Genomic DNA, 22,633 nt, shown 5'->3' with positions numbered 1-22,633 from the left:
CTCAGATCATACTTGTGTGGAGTTACTCTTATGTAAGTCGATGCTCTTTTTGTCTACATTTTAATTAGATTTATTTCCCCAGTGGAATCAGTAAACTGTTTTGATTATGTTGAAGGAATATCTTAGTAAAAGCTCTTCTGAGATAAAGATTTAAGAAGCTTAGAAAGCAGTGGAAAGTTATTCTACTTCTTATTTTTTAGTACTTTCAAACCTGATTTGTATAATTGTATAATTTAAAATGAAGTACTGATTTGTTAGAGCTTTACAACTATATACTTGAAAATGTTTCCTTGTAATATTTGTAATTTTCTCACCCTTAAACTAAAGTAGACTTTGATAGGACACTGGGAGTATTGTGTGAATCAGTTTACAGAAACAAAAGACAAACACATTTTTTATTCTTTGTAATTTTAATTCCCATAATTTAATTTTAAATGCTGAATGTTTGTGCTAAAATATAAAGAAAAAATACAGGATATGACACAGTACAGAATATTAAAAACAAACAAAAGATTAGGTCTACATCCAGTTACTAGTAGCATTATTTAATCAGTTGATGACAGGGAAACTGAAAGACAGCCCAGGTTGGAAAGACTTTATAGCAAAAACATGTTCCAAACAACTGCAGTAAAAATACAGCACAGAACAAAGTGAAACAACCGGCTAGGTTAGAGGTGCCCTAAGACAGTCAACAAAAAGCCACCATATTGATAAGAAAAACATTAAAAACATGCTCTACAGCCAAAGTACTCAAGTTTGTAATCAACCCCCGACGATGATAACAACTCTAAAGAAACTGGCACCTTCTTGTCTTACTGCTGAGACTCTTCACTCATAGTTTTTAAAGTTATAGTTTGACAAGTGGAAACACTCAGATCTCTCACATCGAGAGAGCCGATTCCTTCTGGCACCACTTCTGTGGATGATGGCTAACTGAGTCATGCGAGTATGATACAGAGCTTGAACCATGCGTCATATTCCGACTCCAGCTGGATTTAGTAAATTTCTGGGGCATTGTGTTATGCCCTTTCAGTACATTAGATTATCAAAAGCCAGCTCCTTTTACAAAGCTACAGCTAAAAAAAAATTCTGGACACCTGCTTTTGTAAAGAGTTTTGTAACTCTTTGTGTTACAAGAGGCGTTTTTCCTGTACTTTTTCCACTTGTGTTGCACGCACAATACTGGCTGTCTTCCTTTGCCAACCTGCAAAGAAGAATTATTCTGACAATTTACAATAACTCAAGTAGTATATTGACATTGATCATTTTTACAGATGAGTTATGAATCACACACCTCTTTTGAACACTGTGCATTATATTTAATGATTCTGCATTTTCTTTCTTCTTAATCCCTTACAGTAATTAGATAGGGATAGCCAAAGAAACAGTACTGGTAATAATGAAAACCCTGTGAATAACCAATACAACTGCTAATAATCCATAGTGCCATCCACTAGGTGGCGACCTTTAGCACCACTATGTTTCTGTAACTAGATTCAAGCATTTTCAAACTGGACAGCTCTTAATGTGAAAGTGATAAAAGGCTTGCTCTCACTGCTGCGAGTGGGAAACAAAATTACAAAGCACTTTATATATAATAAAAAATAAAAATGAAAAAAAAAACTCAAACCTATCATCAACCATCAACAGCCAGGACAGAAAAAAACATGCTCTTTATAAAAGTTTCAGGGAGCTTTCCTGAAATCTGATGAAACTATATCTAAGGAAAAGCTTCCTTAACTATTACGAGCATTATTCTGTACAGAGCATTGGAGGTAATTTATCCAACAAAAAAGGTTAACTTAGATATGGTATAAAAATATAGTCAGATGGAACTCATTTAAAATCACATCCGTAACCTTGTGCTAAACTATGCAGTGGTGTCTTATCGGGAAAAAAAACACCACTATTCAAATAAAAAAAATAATAGTTTTACTCTTTCTAGACACTTCATGTTATTTAATCATATTTCAAGGTTCACAAAATTTTCTTTCATTGGATTAATTAGTCTGTTGTTCTGTTGTGTTATACCATTACACAGTAAGTACAAAACTATTGTATCTATGCAATATGAAACAAAATGGAAAAGTAAATGTGCACTAATGCACACAAATTGATCATGTTAAGATTTTCACATTACATACATTTGAAGTCTTAAGCTATGATTATGATATTAAGATATTAAATTGCTCTTTTCAATGTAGTTGTATAGCTCAGCCACCTTCCTATTTCTGGGTCCTTTTCTGAATGAGAAGTCATGAAAATTAAAGACATTGAAAATACATACTTTAGTACATCCAACTGCAAAGACCAATATTGCAGCAATAGAAAAAACAATCAGGGGAAATAATTTAAGTATATACTGTACATACAGTATATAACCTTTAATGCCTGACTGACATCACTCAATCCTCACATCTAATTGTAGTGTTTACATACCAAAATTATGACACTACACATTTACTGTAACTTCTTAAGGTCTGCGCACTAGATGTACTTTTTTCATACTGAACATTCACCTCCCTTTTCAGATCATTGGTTCACTTACATTCATTATACTGCAATACTAATTCTGTGAACTCAATGAGAATTTGAGTTTGGAGCGTTGTAACACTTTTTGTTCTGACATTGGATGCAATAGTACTTAAACTGATGCTATGTAAACTGAGGAGACAAACTGTGTAGTAGAAACTTGGAAAAATCCCTACAGAAAACTGGTGTGCACACATGTAATTCCTGAATGTGGTAAGAAAAAATTGAATATCTTTCTGGAAATGAGGTAAATCTCAGCTGACTGTCACATAAGGTTCAATACTCAAATATATGCTGTTGTGCGTCTACTAAAATTTTGTACTTTGTTTTTGGGATGACTTCTCTACAGGAATAGCCGCAAAAGCTACATACAAGCCCGTAAGCAGTTAGATGCAGGTAAGGAGATATACATGTACAGTATTTGATTTGTGGAACAAATAAATCCAGTGTGCACTTTTACTGCAGGTAGTGTTTACTTTTCAGTGAGAAAATCTTACGTTGATTTAGTACAAGAGACGAGTGGCAAATCACGTTTTCTGCATAGTTACATATCAACACGAAGAAACACACAACACAGATAAGTTGAAACATCACAGGGAAATATCTACAAGGGATGAATACATTACATCTAGCACCAAGTGAAAAATAGATAACCTTTTACCAAATCAACCCTGTTCGCTTAATAAATATTATTATGACAACTATTTTTTAATATTCTTTGAGAGGAGTCCTTGACAGGAATAAAAAACTATCCCATATTCTTTGTGAATGAAGGCTGATAGTGGTGTGTAGACAGTGTAATTTCCGTGTGGGAGCTCAGAGGAATGTCCAGTGTCCAGAAAAAGTAAAATGACAAGCTACTCTTAACAGATTTCATTTTTTACATTGAAAATAGTATTTTCTTCCTATTCCTCTGAATCTTTGGTAAAATGGATTTTTCTCAAACGATGTGCCATGTGAAATTTGCTAAGGGCCATTTCAGGGCAAGTCGGCAGAAAAAAAAAACACATTTCAAAGTGCATCTGTTGCATACTGGAAACTCGGGACACTGGGTTGTTCTGACCAAAATGACTTAATTAGTTTTAGTATAATTTGCTTAGCAAAGTCAGATCAGTTTAAACTTAAATCATCTATGCCAACTGATGATTACTATACCTCTCCACTTGAAATGTACATTAAAACAATTTGCTATCCATATTTCTCCATTTAATACTCAAACTCTTGTTCTAAAATCTAAAATCTTGTTTTGTTTCCAAGGTCAAATGCCATATAAAAAATATTGAAGTATATCATATCAAGTTTATATCATATAAAAAAAATCAGATGGAAAAATATCTATTGCATTCCAAATTAATATAATGACTGGATGGATTGTATACAATACACTTAAAAGTAAGATTTTTAATTAAGAAATTTAATCTTGTAACACTGAAGTACAGTACATTATGGGTCATGTGATGAGAGATTCAACTTATTAAATATTCTTTAGAGTAGTTCAGTTTTGTCCAGGTTGCTGTGCTATTGACATATATTTCAAAATATTTTTTATGAATATTGTGCTTTGATGTATCATTTATCATTCAATGTTTTGTGACCTCGAGCAAAGAGTACAAGTTGAATTTCACACACTGCTTTAAGTTACATTCTTGGGTCAAACAATTTAAAAGTGAAATTTATTCTCTTGCACACAAATGTTTAATAATACAGATTTTAATTTGATAAAACTCGTATTTCAAACTTTATAATAGTTTTTCTTTTGTTAAAACTTTAAAATCCAAATCTGCACAAAGAGTCCCTGTGTATAATGCAATATGGCACACTGAGAGAGGTTTTTTGCACCACTGAACACCACTGATGGTATAATAAGTTTCCATGTGGGAAACCTTTTTTCTGGTCTCTAAAAAAATGACTTTTTCCCCCAATGTGATGCTTGCTCAGTAGTTCCCTGTGGACCGGGTTTTTGTGAAATCCTAACTGGCACAGATATTTGTCAGCTAATTCATTACTTAATGGCCCCAAGTTTTGAAAATTGAATTACTCTAAGAAAGTATTTACAGTAGAAATTACATTATATTACATTTTTAAAAAAATATGAAGTCCATTTGGAAAGGTAATGGAAGCTTTCTTAAAAACTTGTTTTTTCCAATTATCTCTAATTATGAGAAAATTATTAAATGATATTATAGTAAACTGACAACTCCCCCCCCCAAAAAAAAGCAGTACCTCGCTGATAAATATGCCACAATGACATGGCATTTGCTCAATTACACTTGAGTTTCTTAAAGCAAACCTTAGTACAAAAATGCCACTCAATTATACATTATTTACATTTTCCATCTACAAGATTATTCCATTGGAAAGATCTGCTTTATATTCACTGTGATTCAGGTAGTGTTAAACATTAATATGTCAGTATAGATATATTTCTATATATGTATATTTATATATACATATAAATGTAGTTTTTATTACATTTTCAAATGCACATCATATCACCATGTCACAAAATGTACACTCTCAGTGTTATGTACAGCAGATGCTATTTGGAAGATTACAAAAGGGGGGCCTCTTTCTTATCTAGTTGCATATCCTTGAAGAAAAATAAATGAATAAATTAAAAAAAAACTGAATTCTGGACATTTCCACAACAGCTTCTGATCCCCAGCCCGTTTCTACTAGTCCAACTGAATGAGCTCTGGCTTGTTTGATGCTCTCCGAGGCCTCCTCTTTTTTCGGGGGGCTCGCTCAGACGTATGGCAGAATGCCATACACAAAAATAGCCATGACAGCAGCGCTGAACAGGCCTGCCACAGGGACCGTCACGAACCATGCCAGGAAGATGTTCCTGAATAAACGCCAGTCCACTGCCTTCTTCGATCGGATCCAGCCCACAGCCACCACTGAACCCACCTGGAAGGGTTAGCACAATAACAAAAAAAAACAACACAATGGAAGAGACAAAATCAGTATCATTTTACAGACAACAAAAAAACGTTAGCAAGCAGATCTGTAGCGCATCTTAAGATTGTTAGTAAAATGGTGGTTCTTTGCAAATTACTAGGATGTAATGATTGATTTTTCTTTCTAAGCTTAGTTAGTTCATTTAAGTTTACAGCAAACTCTCTACCAAGTGCTAAACATAAAGAAGCAGCACATAAGCTAAAGCTTATTTTGTACTACCTTCCTGCTATAATAGAAAATGTTTTATGTATACTATTAACAGTACTGTATTTAAACAACAGAAACCTGTCTCTTCTCAAAGAGAACAGAGCTCAAAGGCTTTTAGTACCTAACGTTTTTGCTGAAATGACAACATTAACAGGTCACTTTCATTGCACCTGAAATGAAATGTCCAAGTAAAAATAATGCTAATGAATGTTGATAACATTCATTATTATTAAGAGATTTATTCAACAGCTCAAGGAAATGAAGAAAAATGAAAGTGAACCAGACGCGGACTGATCTATACAGACCCTGGCACAGTCTGATCCTCTTGTGCAATGATTTACCCAAGTCTTTCTCTGGTGTGGTTCTCTGCTGTTTTCCCTAGTGTTACAGTAATACCCTTTTCCAAGAAACATGGGCAAGCATGCATGCCCAGGAACCTGCCGAAATTCAACCTCGCTGGTGACGACTTTTCCTTATACGAGAACTGTAACTTGAAGCACAGTGGGTGGTAAAAAAAAGGCGAGCTAATTTTGGAAAACTGACAGCGTGCAGAGTCATACAACACCAGCTAATTAGCTGCCTTTAAAATGTCACACTGTTTGTTTACTACAAGTGCCCATTGTAACATCCATAGATGCAACATAGTCCTCGGTTATGTTAAGCTTGATAAATTCTCATAAACGCCAATGGTTATTTGTTATTTTGTACATCTACAGGCTCTTATTTAATTTTTTGACTGTGGTGTTTCCTGTACAACTGGACAATTCCATGAAAAACAGTATCTAAGAAGTTCTGTAATCTGAAGTGGAATTGGTGAGGGATAGCGAGTTTATCACTGCGACAACAGCCCACTTGCCAATCATGTCAAAAATACATAGCATACTAATGTCTTAGGGCTAATCACTTGACAAATGCCCCAAGTTTATTTGTGCGGCAATTGTTTCTGATTTTCATTCTATCACAGAATTTTATGACTTAGTTAAATTAAGCAAATAAGTCACATCGAGTGTGTTTTTCAGATCCTAATTAGGTCTCTAAAACCTGCAAGCCCAGACACTCAATGACTGCATCAGCCTGTCAGGTCTAAACCTAGCCCAGATATTCTATTATAATTAAATTGGAAATAATTTTATGAATGTTTTTTTGTAACATTGAATAAATCATTGCACAAGTACATAACACCTTTTCCGTTACTTAACAGTGAGATAAAAGCATGGCCAAAAAATAGTTTTTGTGCAAGAGAGAGACATTATTCATATCAGCAGGTGTTTTTGAAAGAATCTCTTGAGCTGTTTGAATTCTAGTTCTCATTCAGTGAGAATCACATAACAGATTGTAACACTGCAAAGAATGGCATTTGTGTATTAAACTAAAAATTGTAGATTTGGAGGGCACATAAGGAGCTGTTCTGTCCCTGCACTGTTCACTGTGCTTGCGATGTCTAAGCCTCTGAATGTTCAAGGGGAAGGTCCTTTTTAAGGAATTGGACTACAAACATAAAGGCAAGAAAGCACACTAAAATTATCAAAGTTAAATGAAATGTTAATAGGGTCAGTATAAAAAACAGATGATGCACAAAAAATAGGAAAATTAGAGGTTTGTTAAAGAAATTAGAATCAAGGAATGTTAAAATTACACAGTTTTGATGAATGGTGACAGACGGACAATTGAAAGTCAACATTGTTATAATTTGATTTGTAGTTTTGGTAGAAGTTTGCTACTTATGCATTTTTCCTTAAAAATACTTAGAATTGCAGCTCAGATCTAACTTCTTTCTAGTATTTTTACTGTGCTGGAAAAAACATGAAATAATGTGCAATAGAAAAGGACATTCGTAAGTTCTGCTTTGGCACATTCCTGTTTTCAGTATAAATAAGTACGGTAAAATGATGTACAGTAACTTTATGTAAGCACACAAAATAAAAACAAGATTTCCACTGAATCAGTCACTTTAAAAGCTTAAAACTGATGGGTATAGTCAAAAAAAGAATCTAGACAAGACATTGTGAAATGCTCATTTAATGTTATCTAAGGACTAACTGGAACCCAGATATTGAATATTATATACATTCTTAAAGTAGTCATTTTGCAGATGACTAATAGATGACTAGTTTTAACAGAGCAACAGTCAAACAGAAGTGCTGCAATTGTTTTAAATGACTATTTTAGCAGTTCACATGTAAAAATATTAAAAACAAAAATCTAACAGCTATCTTCTATCTTGGTAATTCATTTTTGCTTCAAATATTTGAAAGAGCATACAGGTGAAAAGCAGTTAATTTAGTCAAAAATATATTTTTTGTTTTTTTTCAAAAACAGTCATATCCCTCACAAGCACCAGCATATATATCAATAATCAATAATATATACTAGTAAATCTTCTCTGTAGCATATTTTGATGTACTGGAGAAGACTGAACAGAGATGGTATTTTTTTACCATGATTAATACTGACCATATCTTTTGGAAGTAGTTGTTCCACTTATCTGTTTATACATACATTTAAAATGGTGATCTGCTTAGCTGCTTCAAAATGACACGGAAAAATGCATGAGTCGGCAAGACTTCTATAATTGCGCTTTCATTTTTAAAAATTGTCTAAATTATTGTTTGAACAGTTTCTCTCGATCGTCATCATGACTGCACACTCCAATACCTTGCAGTGAGTGGAGCTTATTGGGATGCCCACATTTGAGGCAACAAGTACAGTTAGCGCACTCATTACTTCAATGCAAAATCCACTGTGAAGAAATGGAACAAAGAATAAAACAATGGTGAGAATCTAGTACAGTAAGACAGAGGAAAGGTTTCCCATATACCACAACATGCAATGAGTAGAGGAGAGAGGGGCTGGTGAAATACAGGTGTATGAAGATAGGTTTCAGTGCTCCTTTTTGGCTTGCTCAGCTCAGTCCCTTAAGACAGTGTCCATCTGGGGCAAAGATATGCACCTTTTTCTTCAACACAATCACTCAAATCTACAAAACCAATGGCAGTGGAAGCAGCAAGTTAAAAAAAAGAAATGCATGACTGGTGAGCAGAATTTTTCAGCAATTAGAAAATATCAAAACAGAGTGAAACGTGGCCATTTGTCCGGTTTCTCATCCATTTGCTACTAGCTAACTGAGTCTCAAGACTCATAAACATGTGGTCCATATGCTTAGCACTCTTCCTGGTACATGTACCTCCTGGTCTGAGCTCCTACTCCCTATGAAAATCATGGCTAGCATGAGAATAGAAATCTTTTTAAATAAACTACACTGGATATGTACTGTATTGAGTGAGATAACCAGTTACTCTTTGATTCTTTGCTTGTGTTGTGGAAACAAATACAAGCACTTCTGGTATATTAACTACAGTGGGCATCTATACCTTTGTTTAATACAGAATTACACTGACATTCTCTATCAAAATGCTGAACCTCACTCAAAAGGACTTAATTTTACATGCCTGAAAATTGCAAGCCACTGCTTTCGTCTCAGGAATATCAATTAGTCTACATCCAGACACGTCAGGCAAGAGACGGATTTTATTTGAGGATCTACAGCACCTGACCATGTAACCTGGTTGATATTTCACATCTCATCTGCCTGGGGGATTCCTGAATAATCATATTTAGATATTTGAAGCACTGCAGGGAGCTTCTCCTGCGCAGAGCAAAAAACAGTTAAAAAGATACAAGATGAGCCAGCTGACCTCCCAACATGTTTATTTTGGATTTGAAGTCCAAAACTACTGTAGCTTTACAATACATTTGTATTTATAAAATAATTTACTATAGGCAAATGGCTATTTGGTTTTCCACACTGCTTAGAAAAGGTTTTTGGTTTCACAAATTTTTTGTATAAAATCAAAAACAATTAAAATCTGCTTTGCCCTGTTTTATTAAGCACATAAATGTATGCTGTTCATATTATACACAAAATGTGTGACTGTTATCGAGGCTCCTAGTGGTGGTTAAGATACAAATCATAAATATTGGACAGGAAGCCAAGATGAATTAGAAGTGAATAATGCATAATGATTTTATAAACTTCTAAAAATAGTTAAGCGTGAAGTATATAAGCCAATTCATGTTGCTTTCCAGGAACAAGCCAGCTCTACAAATTCTCATCCAGCTTCATTCTGGTGCAGTAGACACCAGAGATTTAACCCACTGTTGCGTGCTTCCTGGCACATCTGCAGTGCACGAATATGTGCACAACCATGAATTAAAGTCACCTCCAGAGTCTACCCTGTTGCAGTGCAGAAGCATCAGAACACTAAAACATTGATTCAGACTGACAGCTTTGCCAAAAGGCTACAATCACATTTAATTCAAAATGCATAGCAACTACGAGAACCACTGGTGGGAAAAAAAAAATCACAAAAAGATACTTGCAGCTTCCATTTTTATCGTTGTCGAAAACCTTTCTCTGCCATCGGATATTGTCCTCTTTAAAATGTTATTATATTGAAATGTACACAGGTTTGTATGTTTAGAAGCTAATCATTTGGTCTTGCTCCTTCACAGTTGGTTCCTAAGCATGTGCAAATGCATGAAAAAGGGCCCTGTATTCTCAAAGTGGTGCAATCTCTGCCCCCAGACACTGTCACCCCACAGCAGACTGATCTGAGAAGCCCAGACTGGAGGAGGCCAGACTGTTGTCACATGGCTCAGGCATACCTTGCAGTGTGTGGTACTGATAGGAAGTCCAATATTGGAGGCGAACACTACAGTGAGCGCCGAAGCCAGTTCAATAGTGAATCCACTGCGGGGAGCACAAAGAAACAACACTTCACAGTCACTCCTTTGTTCTTGCGCCGATGTTCTCAGAGCCACAGAAACAGCATGCAACATCGGCAGCTCCTCACCAAAGAGCTTTTGTGGTCAGCTCCCATTTTACCAAGAAAATGTCTTCACAGTTCAAATGTGCACGACCCAGTTTGTCTTAGTGTGTGTGTGTGTATTGGTATTATTAACTCAGTCATTCCAAACAAATATTTGCTTAGGCATGGGGAAAAAAAAACAACCAAGTTTCACAAATCTTTGTTTGACAGTTCTACCAAAAGTAAAATGACTGCATCCAGAGAAAATGCATCCATTTAATTAAAAGCAGATTCTATTCCCAAGACCATACCAAGGAAAAAAAAAAGTTTTTTTTTTAAATAGCTTATTCCATAAATCTGAAAAAAGTCAATCCCTCCTACATTTTTATACTTAGTATCCACATGGTTAGCTTTAGTGTCATGGAAAAACATACAAACAAAACCCTTCAATATTGACCATAAAACTGAGAAGCTTCTTTTGGTTAATAGTATTTCAATTGACAAGAAATTCTGATTTTGAATAATAGAAGTGACAGCTGTTTAAATGATCAATGTTACTTCAGCATCCGTATTTAATTTAATTTTTTTATTTATTTCTGGCTGTAATGAAGAACAGTTCCAAACATTTCCACATTTGTCCCCCACACATTAACCTCTTTCATTGAATTATACCGACTGTTCCATAATCATTTATGCCTGTAGTTTCTTACAGGCATGTTATGCAGATGAATAAACTGCAAGCCGTGACTTGAGTGCCATAATGTCATAGTACTCTAAATGTGCATTTCTCAAGAATGACTTGAACATGGGACATCAACACAGACATAAAAAACAAAATCTGTCCATTTATATTAAAATAAAAGCAGGAAAAGACTTTGAGCTATCTGGTCTCCCATTTTCCCTTTTTGTATGAAAAAATAAAGCTGTTATTTGTCCACTGGCCAAAATCAGTCTGCAGAACTGCACACAGTGCCATTTCAACTCCAGAGTGCTGAAAGACAGCAGCAGTGACACTTTACAGAGAACCTCCATAATTGTATAGTCTCGCCTGAGTGGGGCTGACATTAGATGCCATAATGCAGCATTATTCACAATAAACAGAACTCCACTACTATAAACATTGAATAGTTTGTCCCAGTCAAAATCTGATTATCATCGAAATAGAGCATAAAGATCAAAAAGTTATTAAAATAGATAATTTGATATTTTGCCAATAAATAAAATGTATATTTTGCTTGTAATTGTAATTTTAAGATGCATTATTCTGACAAATTAAAAAATAAATTACAGAAGCAACACTAAGAACTTTTACTTTTGTGCTTCAGCATAACAGGCTGTAGCTCATAAATTAGTAGAAATAAATGGTGTACTCTCATGGATTTCCAGCAAGTCAAACATTGAATAAATTATATATATATATTAATTATTTAAAGAGTTTTAAATATTTTTTCAGTATCAGTAAGGGTATTCATGGCATATAAATGCTTCAAATTCTATGCTGAACTGATATTGTTATATATGCCAGCAGCCATATCATCCTGCAGCCCACAGCTGGCAGCCCACTGAAGCTAAGCAGGTGTGAACCTGGTCAGTACCTGGATGGGAGACCTCCTGGGAAAAACTCAGGTGTCTGCTGGAAGAGGTGTTAGTGGGGCCAGCAGGTGGCACTCACCCTGCGGTCTGTGTGGGTCCTAATGCCCCAGTATAGTGACAGGGACACTATACTGTAAACAGGTGCCGTCCTTTGGATGATACGTAAAACCGAGGTCCTGACTCTCTGTGGTCATTAAAAATCACAGGGCATTTCTCGAAAACAGTAGGGGTGTAACCCTGGCAGCCTGGCCAAATTTCCCATTGGCCCTTACCAATCACGGCCTCCTAATAATCCCCATCTATGAACTGGCTTCATTACTTTGCTCTCCTCCCCACTGATAGCTTATGTGTGGTGAGTGTTCTGGCACACTATGGCTGCCGTTGCATCATCCAGGTGGATGCTACACATTGGTGGTGGTGGAAGGGAGTCCCCATTACCTGTAAAGCGCTTTGAGTGGAGTGTCCAGAAAAGCGCTATATAAGTGTAAGCTATTATTATTATTATTGTGCATGTATGGCATAAACTTGTCTGTTCTGGATCTACAAACATAAGCAGGCAAAGGGACTGAAGATCCTCACCAAATATCCTCAGGTGCAGACAGGATGCTGCTGAAAACCTTGCTGATAAATGTTTTACTAACTGCTTCATAGAGGGCAGCCTCGGCATCTTGAAGGGGAACTACAGTCCCAATTTCTCACACTGGATGGTAAATCCCGGCAACAAATTAATTGACGGTAATCCAAATCATTTTTTCAAAAATTAAGCACAAAACCGCGAACTTTGTAAAAGTATTAAGTCACCATGTTGACACAAACCGCTGGTCTTGCCACAAGCAAGAGCAAGAATTAGCAAGAATTTACTTAAAATAGTGCTTCCTGCTCGCTAGTCAATGTAATGACTAATGTAATGTGATCCACAAGCGAATAAGTATACGTTTAGCAGCAGACATTTCACCACAGCAATGTTCCAACGTGATCTGCATGCAGAGGTAACAAGTAAGCAGTATTTGTCGGCAAAACCATTTAGAAGTTGAGACCAATATTTCTATTGGATTAAAAGATGTATACACAAGTCTGTTTGGTTACAATGTAATAGATTAGATTTCCCGGTATGCGAATTGGCTCCATCTTTGATGTGAATTTGAGTTTTACACATTACTGTATGCATTTTACTTTCATTGTGGTTTGAAATACACTCATTCATGTTGAATATTCACAGAAATAATCAAATTCAGAAATACAAAAATATCATTGTAGTACCCCTTTAAACTCCCCCAAACTCTGGTAGCACTTGGTCAATTGTGCTCTATTTCCAGCAGAATCCTAGACTTAAGATCTGTAGCACTTTTCTCCTGACCCATATGTTTCAACTTGAGCTTCAACAATTTTTTTAGCTTGAAAATTACATTTGAAACAATAAATCACCTTTCATTTCACAGCTGCAATTGATTTCTGAACTTTACTGTGTACTGTAATACAGTCTTTTTTTTTATAACTGACACATAGTATTCAAATTAAAATGCATTATTCCACCTAAATAATAAAAATATTGCAGGAGCAACACAAGAACCTTCACCTTTTGTGCTTCAATGTGTGGTCTTATCATTCCTAGCTAAGAAAACCAACCTTAGAAGGAGGAGAAAACATTGGTTATTCATAGGAGTTACAGTACATACCTGTCAGTGGACTGTTTTTAAAGGAAAAAAAAATGGTTATATAAATATTTGGCAGATAAAATCTTGAAAGGAAAAGCAGTATTTCCCAGGCTTAATCTTACTTAGGCACTGTTTAAAAAATAAATCTATAAAAAGGCAATTTTTTGCCACCAAATAGGCCAGAGAAATATACAGGAAAGTAAATATGCAACACTAACAGGCCTGCATTCATTTTCAAGTTTCATACACCCCTTTTACACATGAAGGCGACCCTCATGGGCAAAACCTGGAAGAGTTGTTACTACACAAACTCCAAGCGAAAGGCACAATCATTTTAATAAAATGTGAAGCCCAGCCTGGAAAAATGTCCCACAACCCCTATAATTCCATGCTTACCTAGAGGGTGTAATGGGCGTCAGGTCCTTTCCCATGGTCTGTATGACTCTGCGACCCCAAACCCACAGGCCTGCACAGATGCCAACACCTCCATAGAAGAGCAGCCACACAGGAGTGGCAGCATCCTGCATTACGCCACCCTGGTCATAAATTAGCCACAGTGCCACAAGGGGACCAATTGCATTGCTGTGGGAGCAAAGAGATAATTACGTCAAAAATCTTTCCATTTCCATAAATTGGATTGTGGTTGATATCTGGATGTGGATGCAACAATTCATGAGCTCACCGAAGTGCTACGATGGCAAAAGGTATTAGTTGATCTAAACAATTCCCTGCGCAAGGCAGCACTTTAACAAAACAACGAACTGCGAAACCCCAGTTGCATATGAAGTTTCCCCGAACGCAGCCCTGGCTTTTCCTCAGTTTGTGGACAGGTTACAGGGACTTGCCTGACGTCATTCCCTCCATGAGCGAAGGAGCCGAAGCAGGCGGTGAGGATCTGCAGAAAGTGGAAGAGTAGGAAGATCTGGGGCTTGTCCTTTTCCTCCTTATCCTCGTCCACCGGCTCCTCCAGCGGGGGAGGAGGCGTCTGCAGGGTGTCGGCGGCCAGCTTCACCTCCACACCGCCCTCCTCGGCTTCGATCTCGGCCTCGGCCACGGCGTTGCAGTAGCTGGAGTAGCTGTCATAGCGCATGCGCTTCTTGGAGTAGGAGACGCTGTCGGCCACCAGCTTCTCGCTGTCCTCAGGGGCTGCCGAATCCGAGGACCGGAAGACGGGCTGCACAGGCATGCCGCAGATCGCCGCCGTGTAGCAGGTGTAGCTGTTGTTCCGCCGAAGCAGGCGGTAGTTGTTGTCTGCAGGCGGGGCGGCACGCTCGTCGTCCATGCGGCCCAGGTGGATCTTGTGCAGCAGGTCCTTGTACAGTCCAGAGTCCTTGTGCACCGTGTGGTAGACGTGGCCGTCGCTGCGCATGTGCCCATCAAAACTGAAGCTGCCATTCGAGACGGGAGACTTCAGACACCCATTGGTCATGGAGTGCGTCCTGCCTGCAGGGTAAAGCACAGGTGCAGTGCGACCATCAGTAAAGATTCCCCACCTCCACACCACTGAGAGTGGGATCCGCTGCCAACTACATAAACCACACGTTAAACTGCAAAGGTCCGCTTTCCCCTTCGGTCTTGGGATTCATAGTGTTGTACAAAACAGTCTAATTAGCACACGTCAAACTTTCTTATAAAGAAAAGAAAAGGTTGTTTCAGTGTATGTAATTTTTAAGGGCCTGGTCTAGGGCTTTTCTAACTTGGGTTTCACAGAGAAACGGAAGGTGCAGACTACTTCTTTTATCCTTAGGTAGCAAATAATATTAATAAACAATATCACATGATTCTAAAAACTGTTTGATGCTTTCAAAGTTAAGACCCCGAAGTATTTCATGTAAACCTTAATGTATGTGAAAAATGATTGGACTAAGACTTGCAAATATGACCCAATTTTCACACGGCACATACTGTACATGTCCACTTGGTTTATTGTGTGGTTTTAACTGAGCTGTTTTATCCTCGGAGCAACCTATAGCATTAAAGCTTGTTGACTATTTAAAACACTCATTACCAAAAGTGCAGTAGACTACTTAGGTGATTGTTTTTTTTATTATTTAGGTAATACACAAATACCTTGTCTGTATAATCATTTAAGGTTAAAGCTGCAAATCTAAAGCTGGTCTTTTTAATTATGCTCCATTCTACTCTTTTTAAGGGCTTTTCCTTCTTTTTGGAGAATTTTTCTTACTGAAATTTTCTATACTTTAAATGAACAGTTAATTCTTCAGATCTGTATTTATGGATGTGTAGGAAGGAGCATCATGCTAACAGATTCAAAGTATGCCACAGTTCTTGTTTGTTCAAGGTACTTCAACCAAACTGTTCCAGAAAATACCCATTTATATACAGTATATAATGCATAATATACTATGCTACAATGAATCATAAATTACAACTGAAGCCAATTTTCTAAAACTAAACGTTTTCACTTTAAAAAAAAAAAAATCTGACTCCAAAAAGTTCCTGGGATTGCCTAGTAGCTAAACAAATAAAGGTGCTCCTAAGAGCACCAGTGCAGCCCTGTGATGTCAATTCAAGCCTGTGCCTTGTTATTAGTGGACAGTGACTGGAATTTCCCAAACAGCCGTGCACAAGTGGCCATGTTGGCCCGGTCCTACCCAGCCCAATGTGTAACAGCAGGTCTTGCCAGGTGCCCTTGAGTATGTAGTGTTGTCAGTATAAGACAGGCTGCTCGTCTGGTAGACATACTGTACGTTTGCTTATTGCTCATTCGTTCACAGTGCTGAAGTCAAATTGCAATCTTAGTTGCTTAGTCGAAATCATTTGTCAGATTAATCAGTTTGGGTCAGGAGTAGAAACAAAAAGGCACATTCAAGCTGAAAAAAAAAGAAAAACACTGCTTTCTTCCAATGTTCAAATCTTGCAACATCTACTGATTCGAACCTTAGAAACAGTCGATCTAGAAAGCGTGTATTAATAATTCCAAACTTAATTAGACAGGGTTTAGGCTAATACAGGCTAAGGGTAATATCCCTTTCTCCAATTTTTGACCTTTAATAAATTTACCTGCAGCATAAACATTCAAATTGTATTTTACAAGATAGAAAGCCTTGCAAATTAAAAAAAAACCCTAAGATAACACTTTCTTCCTACCAATTTTCCTGATTCTGCTGTGAAAAGAAAAACTCTCTTAGCTTCAAAAGCACTATTAAAGCATGACTAATAGCAGAAAGCTGGAGTAGGAAAAGGTCTTGCAGCTGTGCCAGGCAATTGCCTTTATTTTTTTCCTCAATTTTCCCGAGATAAAGGTCAACAAGGGTTGCTTTATGATTAGAAGAGTTGCAAATGAGAAAGCCACCCAGCCCACCTCTCCAATTTGTTGGAAAGTAGCTAAATGATCCAATGACTGCATCCAGTCCATTTCCTGAAAGAAGCCAGGATATTGGTTTTGGTACCAAGCTGGGTAGCTTAGTTTAGAAATGCCACGATCCTCTGTATAACAAAGTTCCTCTTAAAGTTGTTCTTAAACTAAGTACTGTACGAGTTTCCATGTGAGATCCCTCAGGTTGTTTCGCTGCTGCAGATTCAGAAGAAATCCACTGGGTTTGCTCTGTCAATGGTTTTGAGGATTTTTGCTACTTGAATCAGGTCTTCCACATAAGCAGATTAGAATATTTCTTTGTGCACAGCAATGGTGTGCTGTTCACCAAGGTATGCAACTTAACTTAAGGCTATTAAAAAATCTGCAATCTGTAAATCTGTAATCTGCAATGAAATACCGAGTATTTGCTTACCATAACTCTATTGAAAATCAAAAATCCATTTAACAAGAACCCCTAAATGACTTTCAACTATGGCTGTAGAATAGGGGAACATGATTATTACGGTTACTATTATTGTTCTGTGCAGGACAAACAGCTTTCCCCAGCTGATTACTGTAAAAAACACAAGGAGATGCTTCCAGAGATTTAATAACATTACTGGGGAAATGTCTACATTTTTGAGTGTTTTCAAATTCAGTACCTGGTGGACCTCTAATTCTCAAACACAAAAATAATGGTCAGTTATTCAGATATGTTATTAATGGGTTAAAACAGGTACTTCTAGCATAGAATACAGTACCTCACTAAATCACAGTCAAAGCTATTCATCTGTGTTTTTTTCTATGTGCTCTGAAATTTGGCTTCTGTGGCCCATTTCTTATTTCTTCCTTAGTCACTTTTCCTTCCTGCACTAAATTAATCTGACAATTTCCAACTAAACCTTTCTCTTCATACAAACTTTTCCTGCCTACTAACAGAATGGCGATAGAGCTGCTGTGGCTTTTGATGTTATTCCTTGCAGATAATTAATCAAGTCACGCAATGGGCAGCTTTTCAACGGATAGCAATACAGGCCTTGAGGAGAGTTTGGATGAGTGGTGTCCTGTTGCCAAGGTAACCCAATGCCATTTCAGGCTTTACATATGATTCGTGTACAACTAAGTATGGACATTGGAAACCCCCCTGGAATACATAACATGATAGTAGTTTAATTCTAAGCTTAAAACACACAAGACATTGCACCTATAGGAAAGCATACTGCTGGAGCCTATGAACATATCTGGATGTTCTTCTCCAGATGCATTGAAGAACAGCAATATCTTAACATGGTAATAAAAATCGAACACAAAATTCTAAAAGGTCTACAAGATCAGGGTTTTCCATCTTATAATTTTGTTGCCGGCATATACTGTAACTCTATGTTTATCTACATTAAGGTACACATTTAACTACATATTTATCTGCCATTTTTAAAATCCATCTACGCAACATTTGGATGTCTTTTGTAGCATTTACTTTGTTTTATATCATCTGTGAATTTGACTAGTTTGCTAACAATTATCTAAATTCTAGTAGAGTTAGGCATCTTAAGTGTAGTGGTCCTAGTATAGATACCTGAGGAACTCCACTATTATCCTCACCTCCATTTGACCATCTGTTCCTTATCTGTGGTATGCATTCTCTATATTAACCAGTTCCCAATCCAAATACATGTATTACCTTGAATGCACACCACCTGCAATTTGGGAATTAGTGTTTTATGAGGCACTTCATAAAAAGCTTTCTATAAATCCAAATTAACCATTTCACACGTGATGTTTCCATTCGTGCTTTTGGTTGTTCAAAGAACACTAACAAGTTAAAGACCTACTTTTTATAAATCCATGTTGACTATCCTCTAGTCATTCTGCCATACAGATGGACCTCTTGTTTAGTTCTAATTATTGTTCCCATAACCTGACATGTAACAGTAGTAAGACTTATAGGTGTATAATTATGTGGTGTGGATTTGTCATCTATTTTCAGGATGGGAAATAGACCGATTGTCAATACCTCTCATGCCCAGCTGCTACAAAAGTTTTGTTAATGGCCTGTGAGCATCTTCTCTCATTTCCTTAAGCATAGTTAGTAGAATATCAGCTGACTTGGGAGATACATTTCAAGTGCTTCTGATAACTGTAAAAAGCTGCTCTTCTGTGCTAATACTTTGGCTTTCTACAATCTTACTTGGGCACATTGATTTCTTCCTTGGTAATTTCCCTTTTGTCACCTAAACATTTCATATTTTTCAATCTCTGTGACATTTTGTTCTTTCTGTTCTTTTGCAGTTATAGTACTGAAAATTATTTGTTTCAGTCTCCATCATTATATTCTTTTCTCTCCTGCCCATTACGACAATTTCAAGTGTTTTCCCTTGGTGCAGTAATTGAAAGCACATCTTTAATCCTATTTATAGGCTCTTGCTCAGAGTTATATCAACATTTTGTATTTGAGATTTTTCCAAAAACTCATAATAAATAGAGGTTCTATTAAATGACCATTAAAAACATCATCCTTCAACTAAACAGAGGTAAAGCAAATCCCTATAACGTTTATAAAACTACATGATGTTTCAATTTGTGGACTAATCTGATATTTACTCCTTTGCACACAATGCCCTGTGTAATATAAAAAAGGCATTTTCTTAAGACTAACAAAGCAAAGTAACCCAAGAGAAATGCAAAATGATTAGAGATCAAATGCGTTTCCCAGGGAAAGCTAGTAATAGAAACTTTCTATTTCTGAGGGACATGCACACAATGCCAGAGAACACTGGATTACATTGAGAAAATTTAGATCTGAAGCAGAATTACACAAATTATAAATTCAGTCTGAAAACATCTGTTTATGAATGTTTTAAGGATTAAAGCAGAACTGATTAATTAATTTAAACAATTGTTACAGTTGTTGTTACAATGCTACAGTTTACAGTACAGTTCTCAGACTAACACAAAATATGAACCTACCACCTCTTACAAACAGTTAAAAAAATCCATGGCTTGAACCTCATCTATAATTTCAATTCTTTAATCTTCTAAAGCAAAATAATCCTCGGATTTCATGCTTTTATACAGTTTTTCCACACTAATTGGGAACTTCTAGTTGCCATCTAAAACAAAGGTTGTTGTTTAACCTCAGTTAACCCTATAAATCCCCAAGCATGGACGTTTGCGATATGCTTTCTCTGTAAAACATTGCTGAGCCACCCAAATCTTTGCATTTTCAGCTGCTTTACTTTTAGAAAAAAGGATTGCCTGATATATGGCACTAGGCTGATTCTGGTTTCAGGTTGATACCATTCAAGTGAGGTTAATTTTTGTTAAATGTGCACTGTACTGTACCTGAAGAGCCTAAATCCCAGCTGGTATCTGGCACAGCTTGGATTCAAACCACATATCACAAAGGTTACTGGGCACACCATGCAGGAGTTCTGAACAGAGCTTACCATATACTCTTCCATTAGGTAAGACAGAACTCCCATTGGTCAGATTTTCTGGTTCCCCTGGTGACTCGGTGGCCCTGCTGGTCAGTGGCACTACACTCTCATCTGTCCCCTTGGCACCTGGCAACTCCTTGAAAACGGGGCTGTCTTCTTCTGGGATCTTATCTAAACTCTCATCTGATATTCTTGATAAGGCATGTTCCTTCTTCAACCGGCCTGTGAAAGATGGAATTTGCTTTTTAAAAGGAAAAAAGTCGGTGCAAGCAAGCACATGTAGTGACATTTTTTCTTTATCTTAAACTGAAGTTAAAGGCACTTCCTAAAATTGTTTCAGCAATACACCAAAATGACACAAAGCAGGCTTTGTCTTGGTTGTTCCAGACATATCAACATATGTTCTGAAAGCAAAGAAGAGCCACGTGCAGCCTGGGAGTACATATTGTGAAACCAGAGCTGAAATAATCTTCTAGGAGCTCCTTAAAGCTGCCATGGAAACAACACGCTCAAGTTAAGGTACTAATATTATATGATTTAGAGGACTTCAAGTAAGAAAGATTTTAATATTTTTAAATTTAGAGGAGGCTTAAGTGTTGTATCTCAATAAATCAGGAAATAAAGTGAGATCCATGAATACAGACGGCATTTCTGGCCTGTATTTTCCTTCTATCAGGCTGTGTATAAAGGATTGTTTTTTCTCCATCTGTGGAGAGGTCTAAGATAAGCATAGGTATATCTGATCGAGTGAAAAAATATTACATATTTTGAAACGATTGCATTTACTTTTATTGCATTGCAGTAACAACTGTCTTCAGGCACACACAATGCACAACTGAATTTTTTTTCAGGACACTTTTACATTGGGGCACTGGTCAAATTTCTTGGCACATCTACACTGTAAGTCCAAGGGCCACAGATGTAACACCACCAGGTGTAGATGGAAAATTCATTAGATACATTTCTTTCTGCGACACTCAAGTTCACCAGGTCCACTACACCTTAAGTACAAATGGCACAAAACCTTTAGAATATTTGTATCTTATTTCTTCAATCTCAGTGGTAGCAACAAAAAAGGTCCACCTAACCTACACTTGTAAAATTCTTAGGTTTTTCTTCTTAGCTCTGTTTATAATGATTTGCTTACGATTGGTTACTGTATATCCAAGGATACAGAATACGCTGTTCTCATTCCACATTACATACTGTACTATTTGGATGTCATGGCTCTTTTGATGTGAGACTGGTGCTTACCAATAAAGTTCCAGAAGCGTATGTGTCACTTACTTGCTATTTTTCTTCTCATCCATGGGCACACTACAAACCACACTAAAGCAGCGCACACTAGAGACCCTGCTAATGTGATAAGAGCTATTCCCCAAACTGGAAGGAGCTCCAGACCAAGCACTACATGGGGAAGAAAGACAAAAGTTGAACACAATTATTGTTATACACCAGATGCTAGTGGTACATAGAACAGTTCATAGGCAAATTTGTATACATACAGAATTTCTGAAATCATGCATCGCAGTTGTCTTTCCTGCTATTGTATATTTAAGCAAAAAGTACGAAGAGTTGACTTCCACCTTCTTTACTTTATTACCAATCAGATTTTAACTCCTGGCATTTTGAACACATCTGTATGCATGACAGTTCTAGGAAACAAAGAGGTGAAGTCGTGTAATTAAACAAGGCATTTGTTCACACAGTGATCTAAGATTTTGGAATAAAAAATTGATGGAAATTTCCAAATCTCCTAAAGATTAATTCATTCAAAAGAGGCGTTTTGGTGGGTAAGCACTTTCCATTACAGCTCCTGACACACAGGGCACTGCCAACTGTACCTCAGCCATTTCCAGCTAGTACAAACACTTCAAAAGCAGCTTTGCAAAAACAATTAGAGCAACAAAATGAGAAGGCTTGAGCTACACAGGCGACAAGTACTTACGTGGAGCTCCAGTGTACATGATTGAAAATGTATTAATTCCTATAGTAGCAGCATAGAACAAAGGCAGAGCACGAAGGCCATTGGGCACAGGGTCTTCCTGGAAACATAAACAGAAAAGCACTTTTGACACCTTCATAAATACATCAGGGCCTTCATACACGAAGGTGTATTAT

At 36.9% G+C, this 22,633-nt stretch overlaps 1 protein-coding gene across 7 annotated transcripts in view; it reads right to left on the bottom strand.

Annotated features, from left to right (window-relative positions):
- Positions 1–529: 529 nt before the first annotated feature.
- The window catches only part of slc20a2 (solute carrier family 20 member 2), a 72,029-nt gene continuing 49,925 nt past the window's right edge, over positions 530–22,633 (bottom strand). For 5 of the 7 annotated variants that reach the window (XM_015340058.2, XM_015340069.2, XM_015340075.2 and 2 more), the window contains 7 exons: positions 22,461–22,557; positions 21,800–21,919; positions 20,522–20,734; positions 14,602–15,199; positions 14,153–14,338; positions 10,366–10,450; positions 530–5,442 (listed from right to left, as the gene is read on the bottom strand). In XM_015340058.2, the coding sequence (XP_015195544.1) occupies positions 5,278–5,442; positions 10,366–10,450; positions 14,153–14,338; positions 14,602–15,199; positions 20,522–20,734; positions 21,800–21,919; positions 22,461–22,557 (1,464 nt within the window). In that variant the 3' untranslated portion in view covers positions 530–5,277. Of the gene's footprint in view, positions 5,443–8,355; positions 8,441–10,365; positions 10,451–14,152; positions 14,339–14,601; positions 15,200–20,521; positions 20,735–21,799; positions 21,920–22,460; positions 22,558–22,633 lie in introns of all 7 variants that reach the window. The other 2 variants (XR_001477705.2, XM_015340062.2) reach the window with 2 other exon arrangements.

This window comes from Lepisosteus oculatus, chromosome 3 (genome assembly GCF_040954835.1).
Source record: "Lepisosteus oculatus isolate fLepOcu1 chromosome 3, fLepOcu1.hap2, whole genome shotgun sequence".
NCBI classification, from domain to species: Eukaryota; Metazoa; Chordata; class Actinopteri; order Semionotiformes; family Lepisosteidae; genus Lepisosteus; species Lepisosteus oculatus.
Note: the sequence above shows the minus strand (reverse complement) of the source record. Positions and strands in the feature narration are given on the sequence as shown.